Below are 20584 nucleotides of genomic sequence, written 5' to 3'. Positions count from 1 at the left end.
TCACATGGAAGATAAGTGACAACTGCTGGTAGGACAAAGATTTGGAGGCCCGTCTCCATCCATCTCTAACACTGCGACGTTCATTAAAGTGAATTGTACTTGTGTGTCTCCTGGGGGTTAGTCTGACCTTCTAAGCCTGTTTGACTGAACTTCCTTAGATAGTATCTGAATATTTAAAGGCAATTGCTCGCCTTCTCCTACATTTCCTCCTTGCAACCAGAGTAAAAGAACAAATGCCCTGGCCTACTTGGCAAGAGTGGGCTGTGAATCGGGCAGGGCTTTCCCTCACCTCCAGAGCCTCCATCAAGGCGGGGCGGCAGAGTCTGTGACTGCAGTGGGTGGTTCCAGGTAGTTCCTGATGGGGCGGGGGGCAGGGGAGGCACTCAGAGCCAGTGTTCTAATGAGCTTTTTCTCACAAAACAAACCACTTTAAGAGCTCAAACTTCAATATAAATCAACTACTTTTTTCAAAGAATGGAATTAGGAAGATTGTTCTACTTTTTTTTTTTTTTAAATCATGGTAAAACATACATAACATAAAAGTTAACATCTGGGGCGCCTGGGTGGCTCAGTCGGTTGGGCATCCGACTTCGGCTCAGGTCACGATCTCATGGGTTGTGAGTTCAAGCCCTGTGTCGGGCTCTGGGCTGATAGCTCAGAGCCTGGAGCCTATTTCGGATTCTGTCTCTCCCTCTCTCTGCCCCTCCCCTGTTCACACTCTGTCTCTGTCTCTCTCAAAAATAAATAAACATTTAAAAAAAAATTTTTTTAAGTTAACATCTTAACGAATTTTATTGAACTGTACAGTTCAATTGTTGTGCATTCATTCTTAAGAAGTCTTTTCATCCTGCAAAATGGAAACTCTACACCCATGAAATAACAACTCCCTGTTTCTCTCTCTCCTCAGCCCCTGGCAACCACAATTCTACTTTCTGTCTCTGAATTTGACTACTCTAGGGACCTCTCACAAGTGGAATAAGACAGACTTGTCCTTTTGTAGCTGGCCTATTTCACTTAGCATAATATCCTCAAGGCTCATTCATGTTGTGGCATGTGTTACAATTTCCTTCCTTTCTAAGGCTGAAAGATATTTTGTTTATCCATTCATCCATCAGTAGTTACTTGGGTTGCTTCTGCTTTTTGGCTATTATAAATAATGCTATGAACATGGATGTACAAATACTTCTTCAAGACTCTGCTTTCAATTCCTTTTGTATATATACAGAAGTGAAGTTACTGGAACATGTCGTAATTCTATCACTTGCCACCTACCATAGCCACTGCACCATTTTACATTCCCACCAGCAAGTGTGCAAGGGATCCAGTTTCTCTACATCTTCACCAACACCTGTTATTTTCTGGGGGTTTTGATAGCAGCCATCCTTATGGGCATGAGGTGACTTCTGATTGTGGTTTGGGTTTCCATTTTCCCAAAGATGAGTGATGTTGAGCATCCATTCATGTTCTTGTTGGCCATTTGTAGTATCTTCTTTGGAGAAAAGTCGATTCACATCCCTTGCCCATTTTCAAATCAGGTTGTTTGGTTTCTTGTTGTTAAATTGTACGAGTTATTTATATATTCTGGATACTAACCTCTTATCAGATATATGATTTGCTAATTTTTCTCCCACTCTGTATGTGGCCTTTTCATTCTGTTAATTGTATCCTTTGATACACAGAAGTCTTTTTTATTTTTATATAGTCCAGTTTATCTATTTTTGCTTTTGTTCCCTGGGTTTTAATGTCATGTCCAAGAAACCATGAACAAATCAATGTCATGAGGCTTTTCTTTTGTTTTCTTGAAGAGTTGTATAGTTTTAGTTCTTACATTTAGATCTTTCATTCATTTTTTTAATTTTTAAAATTTATTTCTTTTGAGAGGGAGAGTGTGCGAGCAAGCATGAATGAGGGAGGTGTAGAGAGAGGGGGAGAGAGCGAATCCAAACCAGGCTCTGCACTGTCAGCACAGAGCCCGACAAGGGGCTGGCCCCCATCTCACAAACCATGAGATCATGACCTGAGCCGACATCAAGAGTCAGACATTCAATCAACTCAGCCACCTCAATTGGTCATTTTGACCAATTCTTGTACAAAATAAGGGTCCAATCTCATTCTTTTGCATGTGGATATCTGGTTTTCCCAACACCATTTGTTGAAAAGACTGTTTTTCCCCGATTGAATGCTCTTGACACCCTTGTGAAAAATCACTTGACCATATATGTAAGTTTGTTTCCAGGCTGTCTGTTCTATTCCATCACTCTGTATGTCTGCCTTTATGCCATTTCCACACTGTTTCTATTACCGTGACTTTGTAATAAGTTTTTAAATCAGGAACCATGAGACCTCTAACTTTGTACTTTTTCAAGATTGTTTTGGGTATTCAGGAAGCCTTGATATTTCCTATGAATTTTTAGGATGGGTATTTCTATTTCTGTAAAAAAAAAAAAAGCCAATGCCATTGGGACTTTGATAAGGGGTTGCATTAAATCTGCAGGTCACTTTGGGTAGTACTAACATCTTAACACTATGGAGTCTTCTGTAGATTGTTTTACATTTTTGATTATTCTAGTCTTTTAGCCATTGTTCAAGCTGTGTATAAGGTTCCTGGGGATATATGCCAAGTAACTAAGGAACAGGAAAATTTTTTATTTTTATTTTTTTACATTTTTTTTTTATTTTTTTAATTTTATTTTTTTATTTTTTAAAATTTACATCCAAATTAGTTAGCATATAGTGAAACAATGATTTCAGAAGTAAATTCCTTAATGCCCCTTACCTATTTAGCTCATCCCCCACTCCCACAATCCCTCCAGCAACCCTCTGTTTGTTTTCTATATTTAAGAGTCTCTTCTGTTTTGTCCCTTTCCCTGTTTTTATATTATTTTTGTTTCCCTTCCCTTATGTTCATTTGTTTCTCAAAGTCCTCAGATGAGTAAAGTCATATGATTTTTGTCTTTTTCTGACTAATGTCACTTAGCATAATACCCTCCAGTTCTATCCACGTAGTTGCAAATGGCAAGATTTCGTTCATTTTGATTGCCGAGTAATACTCCATTATATATATATACCACATCGTCTTTATCCATTCATCCATCGATGGACATTTGGGCTCTTTCCATACTTTGGCTATTGTTGATAGTGCTGCTATAAACATGGGGGTGCATGTGTCCCTTCGAAACAGCACACCTGTATCCCATGGATAAATGCCTAGTAGTGCAATTGCTGGGTCGTAAGGTAGTTCTATTTTTAGTATTTTGAGGAACCTCCATACTGTTTTCCAGAGTGGCTGCAGCAGCTTGCATTCCCACCAACAATGCAAAAGAGATCCTCTTTCTCCGCATCCTCGCCAACATCTGTTGTTGCCTGAGTTGTTCATGTTAGCCATTCTGACAGGTGTCAGGTGGTATCTCATTGTGGCTTTGAGTTGCATTTCCCTGATGATGAGTGACGTTGAGCATTTTTTCATGTGTCGGTTGGCCATCTGGATGTCTTCTTTGGAGAAGTGTCTATTCATGCCTTTTGCCCATTTCTTCACTGGATTATTTGATTTTTGGGTGCTGAGTTTGAGAAGTTCTTTCTAGATTTTGGATACTACCTCTTTATCTGATATGCCATTTGCAAATAACTTCTCCCATTCTGTCAGTTGCCTTTTAGTTTTGCTGATTGTTTCCTTTGCTGTGCAGAAGCTTTTTATTTTGATGAGGTCCCAATAGTTCATTTTTGCTTTTGTTTCCCTTGCCTCTGGAGACGTGTTGAGTAAGAAGTTGCTGCAGCCAAGGTCAAAGAGGTTGTTGCCTGCTTTCTCCTCAAGGAGTTTGATGGCTTCCTGTCTTACATTTAGGTCTTTGATCCATTTTGAGCTTATTTTTGTATATGGTGTAAGAAAGTGGTCCAGGTTCATTCTTCCGCATGTCACTGTCCAGTTTTCCCAGCACCACTTGCTAAAGAGACTGTCTTTATTCCATTGGATATTCTTTCCTGCTTTGTCAAAGATTAGTTGGCCATACATTCGTGGGTCCATTTCTGGGTTCTTTTTTCTGTTCCATTGACCTGAGTGTCTGTTCTTGTGCCAGTACCATACTGTCTTGATGATAACAGCTTTATAGTATAGCTTGAAGTCCGGGATTGTGATGCCTCCTGCTTTGGTTTTCTTTTCCAAGATTGCGTTGGCTATTCAGGGTCTTGTCTGGTTCCATACAAATTTTAGGATTATTTGCTCTAGCTCTGTGAAGAATGCTGGTGTTACTTTGATAGGGATTGCATTGACTATGTGGATTGCTTTGGGTAGTTTCGACATTTTAACAATATTTGCTCTTCCTATCCAGGAGCATGGAATCTTTTTCCATTTTTATGTCTTCTTCAGTTTCTTTCATAAGCTTTCTATAGTTTTCAGCGTATAGATTTTTCACCTCTTTGGTTAGATTTATTCCTAGTTATTTTATGGTTTTTGTTGCAACTATAAATGGGATTGATTCCTTTTTCTGTCGCTTCATTGTTGGTGTATAGGAACGCAACCAATTTCTGTGAGTTGATTTTATATCCTGCAACTTTGCTGAATTCATGGATCAATTCTAGCAGTTTTTTGGTGGAATCTTGTGGGTTTTCCATATAGAGTATCATATCATCTGCGAAGAGTGAAAGTTTGACCTCCTCCTGGCCGATTTGGATGCCTTTTATTTCTTTGTGTTGTCTGATTGCAGAGGCTAAGACTTCCGATACTATGTTGAATAACAGTGGTGAGAGTGGACATCCCTGTCTTGTTCCTGACCTTAGGGGGAAGGCTCTCAGTTTTTCCCCATTGAGGATGATATTAGCGTTGGGTCATTCATATATGGCTTTTATGATCTCAAGGTATCCTCCTTCTACCCCTAGTTTCTTGAGGATTTTTATCAAGAAAGGATACTGTATTTTGTCAAATGCTTTCTCTGCATCTATTGAGAAGATTATATGGTTCTTGTCCTTTCTTTTATTGATGTGATGAATCACGTTAATTGTTTTGCGGATATTGAACCAGCCCTGCGTCCTAGGTATAAATCCCGCTTGGTCATGTGAATAATTTTTTTTAATGTATTGTTGGAGCCAGTTGGCTAATATCTTGTTGAGGATTTTTGCATCCATGTTCATCAGGGAAATTGGTCTGTAGTTCTCCTTTTTAGTGGGGTCTCTGGTTTTGGAATCAAGGTAATGCTGGCTGGCTTCATAGAAATAGTTTGGAAGTTGTCCTTCCATTTCTATTTTTTCGAACACCTTTAAGAGAATAGGTGTTAACTCTTCCTTAAATGTTTGGTAGAATTCCCCTGGGAAGCCATCTGGCCCTAGACTCTTGTTTTTTGGCAGAGTTTTGATTACTAATTCGATTTCCTTATTGGTTATAGGTCTGTTCAAATTTTCTATTTCTTCCTGTTTCGGTTTTGGTAGTGTATATGTCTCTAGGAATTTGTCCATTTCTTCCAGATTACCCATTTAATTGGCATATAATTGCTCATAATATTCTCTTATTATTGTTTTTATTTTTGTTGTGTTGGTTGTGATCTCTCCTCTTTCATTCTTTTATTTATTTGAGTCCTTTCCTTTTCCTTTTTGATCAAACTGGCTAGTGGTTTATCAATTTTGTTAATTCTTTATAAGAACCATCTCCTGGTTTCATTGATCTGTTCTACTGTTTTTTTGGTTTTGATAGCATTAATTTCTGCTCTAATCTTTATTATTTCCTGTCTTCTGCTGGCTTTGGGTTTTATTTGTTGTTCTTTTCCCAGCTCCTTAAGGCGTAAGGTTGGGCTGTGTATCTGAGATCTTTCTTCCTTCTTTAGGAAGGCCTGGATTGCTATATACTTTCCTCTTATGACCACCTTTGCTGCGTCCCAGAGGTTTTGGGTTGTGGTGTTATCATTTTCATTGACTTCCATATACTTTTTAATTTCCTCTTTAACTGCTTGGTTAGCCCATTTATTCTTTAGTAGGATGTTCTTCAGTCTCCAAGTATTTGTTACCTTTCCAAACTTTTTCTTGTGGTTGATTTCGAGTTTCATAGCGTTGTGGTCTGAAAATATGCATGGTATGATCTCAATCTTTTTGTGCTTACTTAGGGCTGATTTGTGTCCCAGTATATGGTCTATTCTGGAGAACATTCCATGTGCACTGGAGAAGAATGTATATCTGCTGCTTTAGGATGAAATGTTCTGAATATATCTGTTAAGTCCATCTGGTCCAGTGTATCATTCAAAGCCATTGTTTCCTTGTTGGTTTTTTGATTAGATGATCTGTCCATGGCTGTGAGTGGGGTGTTGAAGTCTCCTACCATTATGGTATTACTATTGATGAGTTTCTTTATGGCTGTGATTAATTGATTTATATATTTGGGTGCTTGCACATTTGGCGCATAAATGTTTACAATTGTTAGGTCTTCTTGGTGGATAGACCCCTTGATTATGATATAATGCCCTTTTGCATCTCTTGATACAGTCTTTATTTTAAAGTCTACATTGTCTGATATAAATATGGCTCCTCTGGCTTTCTTTTGTTGACCATTAGCAAGATAGATGTTTCTCCATCACCTTATTTTCAATCCGAAGGTGTCTTTAGGTCTAAAGTGGGTCTCTTGTAAACAGCATATAAATGGGTCTTGTTTTCTTATCCATTCTGTTACCCTATGTCTTTTGATTGGAGTATTGAGTCTACTGACATTTAGAGTGAGTACTGAAAGATATGAATTTATTGCTATTATGTTGCTTGTAGAGTTGGAGTTTCTGTTGGTGTTCTCTGGTCCTTTCTAATCTTTGTTGCTTTTGAGAGATATATATATTTTTTTTTTTTCATCTTTTCTCCCCTCAGAAAGTCCCCCTTAAAATTTCTTGCAGGGCTGGTTTAGTGGTCACAAACTCCTTTAATTTTTGTTTGTCTGGAAAACTTTTTATCTCTCCTTCTATTTTGAATGACAGCCTTGCTGGAGAAAGAATTCTTGGCTGCATATTTTTCTGATTCAGCACATTGAATATATCCTGCCACTCCTTTCTGGCCTGCCAAGTTTCTGTGGATAGGTCTGCTACAAACCTGATCTGTCTTCCCTTGTAGGTTAGGGACTTTTTTCCCTCGCTGCTTTCATGATTCTCTCCTTGCCTGAGTATTTTGTGAATTTGACTATGATATGCCTTCTTGATGGTCGGTTTTTGTTGAATCTAATGGGGGTCCTCTGTGCTTCCTGGATTTTGATGTCTGTGTCTTTCCCCAGGTTAGGAAAGTTTTCTGCTATGATTTGCTCACACAACCCTTCTACGCCTATTTCGCTCTCTTCCTCTTCTAGGACCCCTATGATTCCTTTTTAATGAGTCACTGATTTCTCTAATTCTTAAATGGGCTCTTTTGCCTTAATCTCCCTCTTTTTTTCTGCTTCATTATTCTCTATAAGTTTGTCCTCTATATCGCTGATTCTCTGTTCTGCCTCGTCCATCCTTGCCGCCACTGCATCCATCCATGTTTGCAGCTCAGTTATAGCATTTTTAATTTCATTCTGGCTATTTTTTACTTCTTTTATCTCTGCAGAAAGGGATTCTAATCTATTTTCAATTCCAGCTAGTATTCTTATTGTCGTGATTCTAAATTCTGGTTCAGACATCTTGCTTGTATCTGTGTTGGTTGAATCCCTGGCTGTCGTTTCTTTGTGTTCTTTCTTTTGGGGTGAATTCCTCCATTTTGTCATTTTGAAGGGAGAAAAGGAATTAATGAGGTAGAAAAATTGAAATTAAAAAAATTAAAATTAAAAAATATTAAAATTAAAAATTAAACACACACACACACGAAAATCAAATAGATGATGCTAGATCCTAGGTGTGTTTTGGTCTGGGTGTTGAAAGTGGTTTGACGGATTAGAGAAACAAACAAACTAAAAAAGGGGGGGAGAGAGAAAAAAAAGGGAATTGTTTGAGAATTTGAAAAAATGAATACACTGAAGTAGACTAAAATGAGATGTATGGAGGTAAAATAGAATTTAAGAAAATATACACAAAAGTAAAGAATATAGTAGATAAAAATTAAAGAAAAATATTTTTAATAAAAATTAAAAATAAATATGAATTTTTTCTTTTTCTGTATTTAAGAAAAAAGGAAACAAAAAAGATAAAAAGAAAAAAAAAGAAATTGTTTGAAAATTTGAAAAAGTGAATACACTGTAGTAGATTAAAATAAGATGATGGAAGTAAAATAGAATTTGAAAAAATTTACATAAAAGCAAAAATATAGTAATAAAAATTAAAGAAAAATATTTTTAATAGAAAATGAAAGTAAAAATGAAGTTTTTCTGCATTCAAGAAAAATAAAAACAAAAAAGAGAAAAAAGGAAAAGAAAAAAAAGAAATTGTTTAAAAATTTGAAAAGGTGAATACACTGAAGTAGACTAAAATAAAACGATGGAAGTAAAATAGAATTTGAAAAAAATTACACAAAACTAAAAAATATAGTAATAAAAGTTAATATTTTTAATAAAAATTGAAAAGAAAAATGATTTTTTTCTGTATTTAAGAAAAAGTAAAAAAGAGAAAAAGAAAAAGAAAAAAAAAGAAATAAAATTGATTAGATGAACCTGCTAACAGATTGAAATAGGAGTGAAATTAGTTTGTTTTCCCCTAGAAGTCAGTCTATGTAGTGCTTTATAGTCCAAAAGCTAAGCAGGCAGTGAGACTTGTGCACTTGAAGAGCGAAGTTGGCCCAGTGGGGCGGGACTCAGTGTAACAGCTCCACTCTCCACTAGATGGCGCTGCTAGCGTACTGGGGTGGATTGGTCCGAGGCTCGTAGGTGCATATGCGCATGCGCGGGAGCGGTGAAAATGGTGCCCACCAGCTACCCAGTCTGTTCTCCCAGATCAGCAATCGCACACCCGTCCTCTGTCTTCAGCGATCATCCACTCCCCGCTTTTTCACTCTCTGTGACCAGGCCCCAGGCAGTACCTCTCTCCTGAGTTTCGTCTCAAATGTGGCTGTTTTCCCCGGCCCCTTAACTTCGGAAGGACTGCGGCTTTGACCCGTCCTGCCCCTCTGCAGGAGGGTCTCACCGAGCAATGGCTGAATGAGCAATGGCTGAATATCGGCTGCACCCAGGAATGCTTGCTGGACCCTGCTGCTGCCAGTGCCCTGAGACTGTGGCCAGGTGCCAGAAAAAGTTCGCAAGATAGTGTAGCATCAGCATTTCAGGGATAATGGAAAATTGCAATACACATCTGGCACCAGGCTTCACCCTTAACGACCTTGCCCCAGCACCAGTGAATGTGGCTGCCTTCCGGGGTCTGCTGGGACCAGGTGTCTTCAACAGTCTCTACCAAATGTCCTTCCAGCAGTGGAACCGCTTTTCCCCGTGTGGCCCGAGAACCTCCCGGACCCCACTCTGTTCCTGGGGATTTTCCCTTCCCACCAGAGCATCGCCAGGTATCAAGCTGCGGAGTCGCAGCCTTTGCGCTCCCCTTGTTTACAGTCTTAATGGAATTTAAACCTTTCTCCTTTCTCCCTTTTTAGTTTAGTCCCTGCGGCTGTTTCCAATTTTCCACTTTCTCTTCAGCTGCTTTTGGGGAGGGGTGCTTTTCCTGTATTCTCCGCCCCACTCTAGTCTCCCTCCTCTCTCCGCCCGCAAAAGTGGTTCCCTATCTTTCGCAGCTTATCGCTCCCCAAGTACCTGCACACCATGTACCTGCTGAATTTTGTGGTTCAGGTTGTGCAGATTGTTGTGCTAATCCTCCAGTCAGTTTTCTAGGCATGTAGGATGGTTTAGTGTTGGTGTGGCTGTATCTCATGGATGCAAGACACACAAAAAACTTCCATGCTGTTCCCAGGAATGGGGAAATTTTTTCTACACCACTTTAGAATCAGGACCTTTTCAAGGCTAGAGGATTGAGAGAGGACACAGAGAAGTTGTTGTAGTCAGGGTCTTGAGAAACTGCCTGCCTGTCGGGGATTGGCAGTTGTGGAAACACCGTTAAAACACGATGGGAGACACGCCGTAACCCCTGCGGGGTCCACAGTGCCTACTGAAGTTCAGGCTTCAAAGCCATAGCACCCTTCTAGGTGATTTCACACTTCCCTTGCCTGTGAACTTAAATTAAGGTCCAAAGAGCCCTGGGAGGGTAGGGTCTCCAAGAGAGTCAAGGCAGGTTATGCACTAGTTGAAAGTACTGGAGGAAGAATGGCTTTTAAAAGTCTACTTTGTAAAGTTGTTCTTTTGAAACGCCCAAATGGCCCAGCGTGATAAGTAAGATGTGTGGTAAAGATAAGCATCTTTTTTTTGTTTTGTTTTGTCAACTACTGTGTGCAAACAACAGCAAAATTATAATCCTAATTCTCTCTTGGGGATTTTTATAACTGGGTCTGAAGGCAGATCCCTGATTTTAGGCCTGTGGTACTCCAAACTGTTTTGAGCAGTGGCATTCACGTGGAGCCTCTTTGAAGCACGTCACTCATGGGGTCCAGAGTCTGAAAAGCTGGATTTTGCCTCTGCCATTTATTGGTGTGACCCTGGGCAAGTAAGACAACTTCTGATGACAATACACCTGCCAAACCCTAATTTGAGGGTTTTGTGAGCACTGAATGACAAAACATGCATTAATATGTTTTCTAAGCTATAAAAGGCTATAAAATATTGTCTACATTAGGGTGACTCATTTTTTAATCACACCTCACACAAATCTGTAAATCTCTACTCCGTCACACCTTTCTCCTTTGCCTGTAATGCAGGTAGTGCAAGGTGAAGGCTTTACACAGCCAGTGGTCTGTCCCTGGCCTTTGGTGTGTATGAGTTCAAATACCCATATGATTTACCCTAAAGTAAAGCAGAAGGCCCCTCCCACTTTGGGCCCCATTCAGACAGTGTTAGAATATGCAGAGCAGGAACCCCACAAGAACTCAGGAGTGAAAAAGAATTGTTAGCATGGCAACCGGGCAGGTTTAACCAATGCTAAATTCATGATTCCATTTCACAAAATACACAGGTGCCCCATTTAATTAATGAACTGGTGGCCTGCGGTGAGATCTACATAAATAATCTTCTACATAGTACTGGGAAGAGTTTTTAAAGATCAAGCATGGTATTGATTTCTCTCTGGGTACAGTGAATTTAGAAGATTCTACCGTCCCTTACTTAGGCTTATGTGCAAGGGAACACGTGCAACCTTCCAAAGCAAGTACTTGCTTTAAACCTGACCAGAATAACAGAGATGATACAAATATACAGAATGAGCTGCTCTTAATTCATTTATGCCCTGTAGGGACCCCGTCATTTGTTGAGTCCCCTCCAAATTACAGACAAGTAATTAATTTGAAATTTGGCAAAGACAAATACAGACACCTGATTTTCTCCAGAGATTCAGAGCAATCAGCCAGGTTGAGAGCACAGGGAGTGTTTCTTGTGCACTAATCAGGCCTACAACTGTTTGAAGCCATTCGGGCCTGGGATTGGCTGGTTTTAACCAGCCTTTCTGTGTCACAGAGACTGATGTGCCTGAAGCACGGGACCATCTGTTGCTGAAAAGCCAGTTAGTTAGTTAGGCTGATGCTCTTACATACCTATAGTCTTCTGAGTCTTCTGAGATACTCTTCTGAGTCCTTTAAGGATTTAACTCCTGTACCTGACATTACCAAAGACCAAACACAAACTAGTATCCACAGCTTAAGGGTATGTCTGTGTATTTCTCTATTACCGTCCTATCTTCTGTTCCCAACACTGGCTTTGCCCCATTGAATTAATGATCTGTGGCTTCAGTGTCCAATATGGTATATTGGGAGAAGGGAAGGGTGTCAGTGTATGTATATGTGTATGTTGAAAGCGCATGTGTGTAGGGGTGTGTTTGTGTGTGTGTGTGTGTGTGTGTATGTGTGAGTGTGAGACAGGGGCAGAAGGAATATGAGGAAGGGGTTGGGGTGTCCGACCACCATCTCCATCCCACACTCCAGCTGATAACCCCTGGTCATAGTGACTGCTGTTAACAGGCCTGTATTAAGAGCCTGCTGTACAACCCACTGGCGACTCATTTAACTTTACGTATCTCAATTTCTTCTTCTATAAAATGTAAATTGAAAATGGCTACTGCAGTGTCTCTCAGAAAGATTAGATGGGATCCTTGAAAAGTGCCTGACATATTTATAAGCCTACATATGGTACTCAATAAATTGTTACAGTCTTTTCCAAAATTAGGGGGTTTTTTCTGACTGTAGAAATAAAAATCATATAGATATGAGACACTATAGAAAACTAGAAAACAAAGAATAACTAATCACCCAGAGATAACTCCTGTTAACATCGTGATGTGTATTCTTCCAGTCTCTGTTCTACCCATTTTTATACAGATAATACCATACGGAATACATAACTAACAGAGTAATAGCTATTATTTTTTGAGCACTTAAAATATGCCAGGAATTGAACTACATGCTTTACATATGTCATTTTATTAATCTTTATAATCCCATTCAGTAGATATTATTGTTTCCACTTTAGAGGGTTATTATCATCTCAAGGAGGGGGTGTGTGCTTAGCCTGGCTCTCTAGTGTGAAATTGAAATACTTTCTTGTGTTAACCCAACCTTTTGCTCAACAGCCAAAATAAACAGATACTAACAGAAGTAAATGCATGCACTTGCTCTTGGCTTTTCCCTCCCAGAAGCCTCTTAGCTGAAATGGTGCCCTTACCTTGAGTATGCACATAGTATTCCTGGGTGTGTGAATGATGACATTACTTTATCCCTCTACCTGACTACTCTTAACTACCTTGTAACTCTTCCATCTACAGGATAAGTGATCCTGTTTACAAATGTATTCTAATTTTCAGGATGAGCTCTTAGCCAAAAAAAAGAAAAAATCTTATGAATCTGGCCAACGGACTTTCTAGTTGGTGTGTTCTAATTGCTTGGAATTGTGATAAACCCTTGGGGAATACCTTGGGATTCTCCACTTGAAATTTTCTGCCCTCTTCACCTGACTTCTAGTTCATTGTAGAACTTTGAGCTGTGTAATGGCACTATGGGGGCAGAAGTTACGGTGGCAGCAGGGTGGTTTATTATTATTATTATTGTTATTGTTATTATTCAAGAATGCTGGATTAACCCCCTACCCCTACTATAGTGAGGTTCCCTGAGGGTATATACCTCTGGGGTGAGAGCAAATGAGAAATAGTCATGCCACTTTATTGTTAACCAGGGGCCCTTACCTCCCAGTGCAGTGAAACCATAAATATGCTGGTGCATGTGACTTAGGCTAAAAGTATGGGTGGAACTTCTGACTCTTTCTAAACCCAAATCTGACCAACAGGGATTTTTACAGTTCAAAGGGATGAATATATTGCCAGGCTCCCATTTATGTAGTGCTTAAAATGTGCCAGGCACTTGATATCTATTAACTCATTTCATCCTGGCAATCGTCCTATTAAGGTAGAAAGTATTGTCCTCATTTTAAAATGAGGAAAATGAGGCACCTGGAGAGAACAAGATGGCTATTATTCTCAACAAAAGAGAGTTTCTGGGTGGCATGCCCCTGCCCACTGGTAAATATGGCCTAACCAGTGTCCTGACTTAATCAGAAGAAAACCAAAGTGAGGGTCACAGGAGCTCAGGGTAAACTCCTCCTCCCACTGCACCTGCTGGAATTACTAAGGCAAAGTCATTCTCACAAGTCAACTGCAGCTGACATGCTCATACAGGTGGCTGCTCTCTGCTGGGATGAGGGCTCATTCCAGCTAGAACCCAAGAGGCAGCCAGAGCCAGCTTCTGCAACATAAAATGGCCTCAGACACCACCCACTTCCTTTCCCACTGTCTGGCCCCCCTCTCCTGGCCCCATTTGGCCCACCAGGCATCTGGCCTCAGCCCCATTCTGAAGGTGAAGTCCTCTAAGGTGAAGTCAACAGGCTTTGGAGCCACACACACAGCTGGCTAAGGACTGTCATTAACTAGTCCTCCGTGGCCTTGGGCAAGTTAACCTCCATTTCCTTTTACTTAGAGGAGAGATAATACCTCCTGTCAGAGGGCTTAAGGGATGGCTGTACCTAAAGGCCTTTGCTACTGACATGTTGCTTGCCTGCTGTATGCCAGCTGCCCTTACAAGACACTTGTGCTCTAATGGGGATCTCCTGAATACAAAGGCTATAAGGAACCCGATGCTGCTGTGGCAGAATTCCAGGGATACCATCAGGGTGATGTTGGGGGCAGAGAGTTGTCCCCAGGGCTCTGTGATTCACTCAGACAAGGGGATAGCACTCTTCCATTCATGTGGTGTTAAAGGTTACCCACAGTCTAATGAAAAAGGGGCAGAGCTGGGACACAGAAAGCTACTCCAGAGGACTGTCTAAAGATATAGACAGATATATCAAAGTGTTTTGAAAAATAATTAAATGGTATTTCATGCAAACATTTCATAAAATTTTACATACTATAAACATTAGTGGTACAGGCCACTTCCAAATGGGATGGCTTGCTCAATAGTATTTTATGCAGGATGGGAGCAGAGGGGCACCTGGGTGGCTCAGTCAGTTAAGCGTCTGACTTCAGCTCAGGTCATGATCTTACATTTTGTGGGATCAAGCCCTGCATAGGCTCTGTGCTGACAGCTTGGAGCCTGTAGCCTGCTTCAGATTCTGTCTCTTTCCCTCTCTGCTCCTCCCCCACTGGTGCTCTGTCTCTGTCTCTGTCTCTCTCTTTCTCAAAAATAAATAAAACATTAAAAAATTTTTTGTTTCAATATAGGACGGGAACAGAGAAGAAAGGTTAGGTCAAACCCTATTGTCTTGGCACGAGAAAATGGCTTGGGAGAGTAGCTTCCCAAACTATTATTTTGTGAAGAATTGCCTGGTGATTTTCTTAAAATGCAAGACTGATTCAGTTGGTCAGGGATTGTACCTGCAACTGCCTTTCTAACATGCTCCCGAATGGTGCCTGTGCTGCTGGTCTATGAACCACACTCTTGAGAATCCATATGGAAGACAAAACTACCTCTCAGTTCTGCACTGATTTGGGTCCAGAGGATCAATTACTGCCAGCTCCTGCTCAGATACACATTGTCTCTGTTTGTACCTGAATGGGTTCCTAAATTGTCTTTTCTGTCATCAAGACTGACCTGAAAATGCCCACAATTAGAAAAATCACCTCTTCTCACACAGACCCAACTAGAAATTGCTCCAGGGAGCCAAGCTCTAACTGAACCCTAGGCTGCCTCCTCAAGCTCGCCCTCTGCTGGTAGATACAGGTCATTTTCTTCCAAACCCAGCCTTTCAACGTTGCTCAAATGCTCATTTTTATTTTCCAATTAATACAGGCAGAAAAGTTGCATGAACATATTCCGCAAGTTTATTTCACTCTTCTATACTTTGGAGAATTTTTTCCTTGTATTTTAAAGGACATCCTATAGAGGGGGTAGATAAATGTCTGCCACTTACTAGCAACTTACCATTCCATGTTGCCTAAAAGTCCTCCTCCACCCTTTGTTCCCATCCATCCCAGGCACTTCCCACAGGGGAAGTGGCAAACCTTTGTTTACTCACAACCCGACCACTGCAAGATCGGGAGAGGGAGCAAGTTTCTTTTGATCCAAGGTTGGGGTTGGTAGTGGAGGCAACATAGACATGAAGACATCAGGAGCCAAAGAACATTTAAGAGAAGGATAGGAAGATTGGGAGATTGGTGCTGCTGATCATATCATTATCACTGACTCACTAAAACATTTCTTCATCACCTCCCTACTATATGCAAGACTTATGACCAGGAGCCAAGCACCTGCTAACCCTGCACAAAGAGACTGTAGCCTCATAGGAGAAATAAACATCATAGCTAATACTTATGGAGTACCATATGCCAAGCAACACACTTACATTATTTTATTTTATTTTATTTTATTTTATTTTATTTTATTTAACCCTCACAGCAATTCTGTGATCATCCTCTTTGCACAAATGAGAAAAGTAGGGTGCGGAGAAGTTGAGTGATACTTCCGGTTAATGATGAAGTCAAGTAGCTTAAAATTCAATCTGTTATCTTCTCTAGGAGTGTTCTGGGGTTCGATGGGCTTGGCTGGCTGGTTCTCATTTGAAGCCCTTCACACAGTTGACTTTATACAGTCAGATAATGGCTAAGGCCGGTATATATACCTACAGCCAGGGCTGGGATGTCTAAAACAGTCTAGAGTTGGCTGGGTATCTCTGTTCACAAGGCCTCTCCACGTGGCTAGCTTGGGCTTCCTCGTGGCTTAGCAATCAGAATAGTTGGACATCTTAGATGATAGTCAACCAGGCAAGAACTGCAAGATTTCTTAGGATCTTGCTTCTAAAAGCATATGGTATCATTTCCTTTGTATTCTGTTGGTCCAAATTGTTACAGGTCAGGCCAGAGTCAGGAAGTAGAGTTATGGGCTCTATGTCTCTGTGAGGGAAGAGCTCAAAGTACATCAAGAGAAGGAATTGGTGAAGACCACCTTAGAGACAAGTCACCACACCAGGATTTGACCCTAAACAACCTGACTCCAACCTTTGCGTATTCAACCATTATGTTCTACTGACTTCACATAAAACAGACACAGTCACCATGCTCCTGGTGGTTGTGTAAGATAGAATGGGGTACAAAGGAGGAAGTGATTAGCTCTGCCTCAGTAGCTCAGGGAAGGCTTCCCAAAGGAAACTCCCCTTAGTGTGGAAGACAGATTACAACTGCATTGGGTAGCATTCTATATGATCCCTATATTCTATGAGGTGACAAAAGCTGAGGGCAAGAGACAGCTCAGAGGCAGCATGTGGAAAGCCACTGACCTGGAAAAGAGGAGCCATGAAGTCCAGTCCCAGCTCTGCCCCATTGTACTTCTGGGACCTTGAGAGGAACCAGTAGACCAAGAAGGGAAAGAAATAGGGGTCTCAGGCCTTTCCAGAATATCACAGAGTGGAATTTCTGACTGTGTTATGCTTCCCCCCCCCGCCCCCCAGATTGGAGACCCGCACCTGGTGATCTGTATGGACTGCTCAGCAGACACCATGACCAACCGCCTTCTCCAGAGGAACCAGAGCAGCCCTCTGGTAGAAAACAACACCACCACCATTGCCAAGCGCCTTGAAACCTACTACCGAGCATCCATCCCTGTGATTGCCTACTATGAGATGAAAACACAGCTACATAAGGTGAAACATTTCACTTCTTTTCTCCAAAATGAGCCAGTTACCCCTCCCCCTTTTTCTTTTTTCAAGAAAAGAAAAAAACGGTAAATTTTGGTCAAGGGATCTGGGAATTAGAGCTGCATACAGCTGCACCATTTGAGCCAAAATATTTCCTCTCTTCACCTTTGTATAAATCAAAGTTAATTATCTGTCATAATACAGACCATAAAAAGTTGGTCATACAGTTCTCACAGATGCCATTAAATTTGCTAAGAACAACTCCTTTTTCCAGTATAGAGCAAGGGAAGGAGGAAGGCATGGATGAGGCATAAAGTTCTGTCTTCTAGACCTCAGCTGAATAGATGGCCCAAAAGGCCTCTTCTAGATTTAAGATGCAGTGACTTTGAATCTCCAGATTTTTACACAGTTCATAATTGGCACTTGGAATTCTTGCAATAACTGTTATTGAGAAAAGCAGCATTTGGAGCCAAGAGGGCAGGTAGTTTGGTACAACAGTGAAAATACTGTGGGGAAATGTGGATAGTGTCAACCTAATGATCACAGGTGGTAATCCCTGGTGAATCACCATTAATTTCATGAATTTGGGAAAACTACCCAGTCCCCCTTCATCCACTCATCTAAAAAACATGTCTGAAGCACTCCTGTGGGCCATCCATTGCCCTAGAGGTTTGGATACAGAAAATAGATGCAGTTCTTGCCTGCTAGAGCTTCAGGTTTTAGTAGGGGAGATAGACAAACCTCTGATTACAATATAGGCTCAAAGTGAGCACATAGTGAGTTCCAGGGGCCCTTGAAACCAGTCTAAAGGGACAGGAAAGGCATCAAGGAAGATCACTGGAGAACTAAGAGGGGTGATGTGAAAGGAGCAGGGCACCCCACACAGAAGGAGCCCCAAGTGAAAAAGGTCAGGAGGAACAAGGAACTCAGCTTGGCTGTGACACAAAGTGCCAAGGAAAAGAGGAACAAGAGATGGAGATGGAGAGAGAAGCATGGACCGGATCAGGATGACCCTCATGCGGAGGCAAGTAACTGTCCTGTTGTTGATGGGACAGGGGCAGACACAATCAGGGGTTGAGACAGAATGTTCAGTCCATCACCCTTGTGGAGAACCGATCCTGAGAAGGTAGGGCCAGGAGACCACTGGGAGGGTGGGACCCAAAGCACAATAGGGAAAGTGGACACCTACTTTCTGCTATTCACAGGAAGTTAGTAGGAGACATCAGTCATAAATAACACACTTGTCTCTGAAGCAGCTACATCAATTCTTTGGCAGTAACCATTGATCATGAATCTCATCTTCTAAACCTGTTAATGGTCATTTTCCAGAATCCTAGGAACTTATCCCTGGGTGTAGAAGTCTGAAAGGTGCCCCTTGATGTAACTCAGGGATATCAAATACATGGCATGAGAGCCACCATCCCCAGCTTCCATAACCAAGGCAGACATTGCTAATCCACTCTTTCCTGCAGGACCCAGATGTGGCTTCTGAATGTTTGTTAGCACAGCACTCAGGCTGCTACTACCAATTAATAGGACTTGATATGCAAGATGAAATCTATTTGCCCTGCTTTGTGTAACCTCTGGTTGCCACATAAAAACAAACAAAAAACTTACATTAAAAAAACAAGCAAAAAAAAAAAAAAAGTACATTATGTAAGAACAGAGTCTTAAGAATTCAGTGTTGCAAAAGCCTTTACAAGATTAGTGATTTCCACCCTTTGTGCAGCCTGGAACACATAAGAAAATTATCCAGATAGAAGAGAATTTCTTCCATTTTCGATGTGCACAGGTGAAAAAATCCCTAAGTAATTGAGAGCTTAACCACTGGCAGAGTCAGAAAATCTCTTTTCTCCCCCTCGTGTATCATTCCAACCTAAATTCTACACACTCACAAATGATTGGGACGTGGATACAGGACTGAGTTCTCAGATAAATCTGAGTTCTGGATTCCTCCCCAGAAATATCTAAGTTAGTGGAAAATGAAGTTTCCAGTTCCATTGGAATCATCTCATCAGCTTTCCATGCATTTTGGAGACACTGGCAGCTGGGTCTGCAGTGAGGTGACATTTATGATCTGCTTAGCAAATATTTAAGACTGACTCCAGAGCAGTGTGGCTCCAGGCCGCAGGACTCCCAGGGGGCCTCTCAGAGGAAGTGCTTTGTGCCTTTGTGCCACTGCCTCTGCCCAACTGGATGAAGGAGCTCCATCCCCAACTTTGTGGGGTTGGGGGGCACAGCAAGGGTTCTGGGTGCAGGGAAGTGAGACTTGTTTGCGGATGCCTGTGGGGTTTGCCAGTGGTGGGGCTACCTGGGGACTGGAGGAGAAGCAGGGGAAGGGGACAAGCTTGGGGAAGAGGAAACCTCTGTCCCTTCATGCTCTCTGGGCTCTGGGCTCCTGTCCCGGCTTCTTTTTTGTTGTTTTTTTTTTTTTAATTTTCTTTTTTATTTTTTAAAATTTATATCCAACTTAGTTAGCATATAGTGAAACAATGATTTCAGAAGTAAATTCCTTAATGCCCCTTACCTATTTAGCTCATCCCCCACTCCCACAATCCCTCCAGCAACCCTCTGTTTGTTTTCTATATTTAAGAGTCTCTTCTGTTTTGTCCCTTTCCCTGTTTTTATATTATTTTTGTTTCCCTTCCCTTATGTTCATTTGTTTCTCAAAGTCCTCAGATGAGTAAAGTCATATGATTTTTGTCTTTTTCTGACTAATGTCACTTAGCATAATACCCTCCAGTTCTATCCACGTAGTTGCAAATGGCAAGATTTCGTTCATTTTGATTGCCGAGTAATACTCCATTATATATATATACCACATCGTCTTTATCCATTCATCCATCGATGGACATTTGGGCTCTTTCCATACTTTGGCTATTGTTGATAGTGCTGCTATAAACATGGGGGTGCATGTGTCCCTTCGAAACAGCACACCTATATCCCGTGGATAAATGCCTAGTAGTGCAATTGCTGGGTCGTAAGGTAGTTCTATTTTTAGTATTTTGAGGAACCTCCATACTGTTTTCCAGAGTGGCTGCAGCAGCTTGCATTCCCACCAACAATGCAAAAGAGATCCTCTTTCTCCGCATCCTCGCCAACATCTGTTGTTGCCTGAGTTGTTCATGTTAGCCATTCTGACAGGTGTCAGGTGGTATCTCATTGTGGCTTTGAGTTGCATTTCCCTGATGATGAGTGACGTTGAGCATTTTTTCATGTGTCAGTTGGCCATCTGGATGTCTTCTTTGGAGAAGTGTCTATTCATGCCTTTTGCCCATTTCTTCACTGGATTATTTGATTTTGGGGTGCTGAGTTTGAGAAGTTCTTTCTAGATTTTGGATACTACCTCTTTATCTGATATGTCACTTGCAAATAACTTCTCCCATTCTGTCAGTTGCCTTTTAGTTTTGCTGATTGTTTCCTTCGCTGTGCAGAAGCTTTTTATTTTGATGAAGTCCCAATAGT

At 41.1% G+C, this 20584-nt stretch overlaps 1 protein-coding gene across 2 annotated transcripts in view; it reads left to right on the top strand.

Moving 5' to 3' along the window:
- AK5 (adenylate kinase 5) overlaps positions 1-20584 on the top strand; it is a 259760-nt gene that overhangs the window by 222225 nt on the left and 16951 nt on the right. For both annotated transcript variants that reach the window (XM_078451771.1, XM_078451770.1), the window contains exon 13: positions 16934-17125. In XM_078451771.1, coding sequence (XP_078307897.1) covers positions 16934-17125 — 192 coding nt within the window. The remainder of the gene's footprint in view (positions 1-16933; positions 17126-20584) is intronic.

The sequence above is a fragment of the Panthera onca genome, chromosome C1 (genome assembly GCF_046562875.1).
Source record: "Panthera onca isolate mPanOnc1 chromosome C1, mPanOnc1 haplotype 2, whole genome shotgun sequence".
NCBI lineage: Eukaryota > Metazoa > Chordata > Mammalia > Carnivora > Felidae > Panthera > Panthera onca.
Note: the sequence above shows the minus strand (reverse complement) of the source record. Positions and strands in the feature narration are given on the sequence as shown.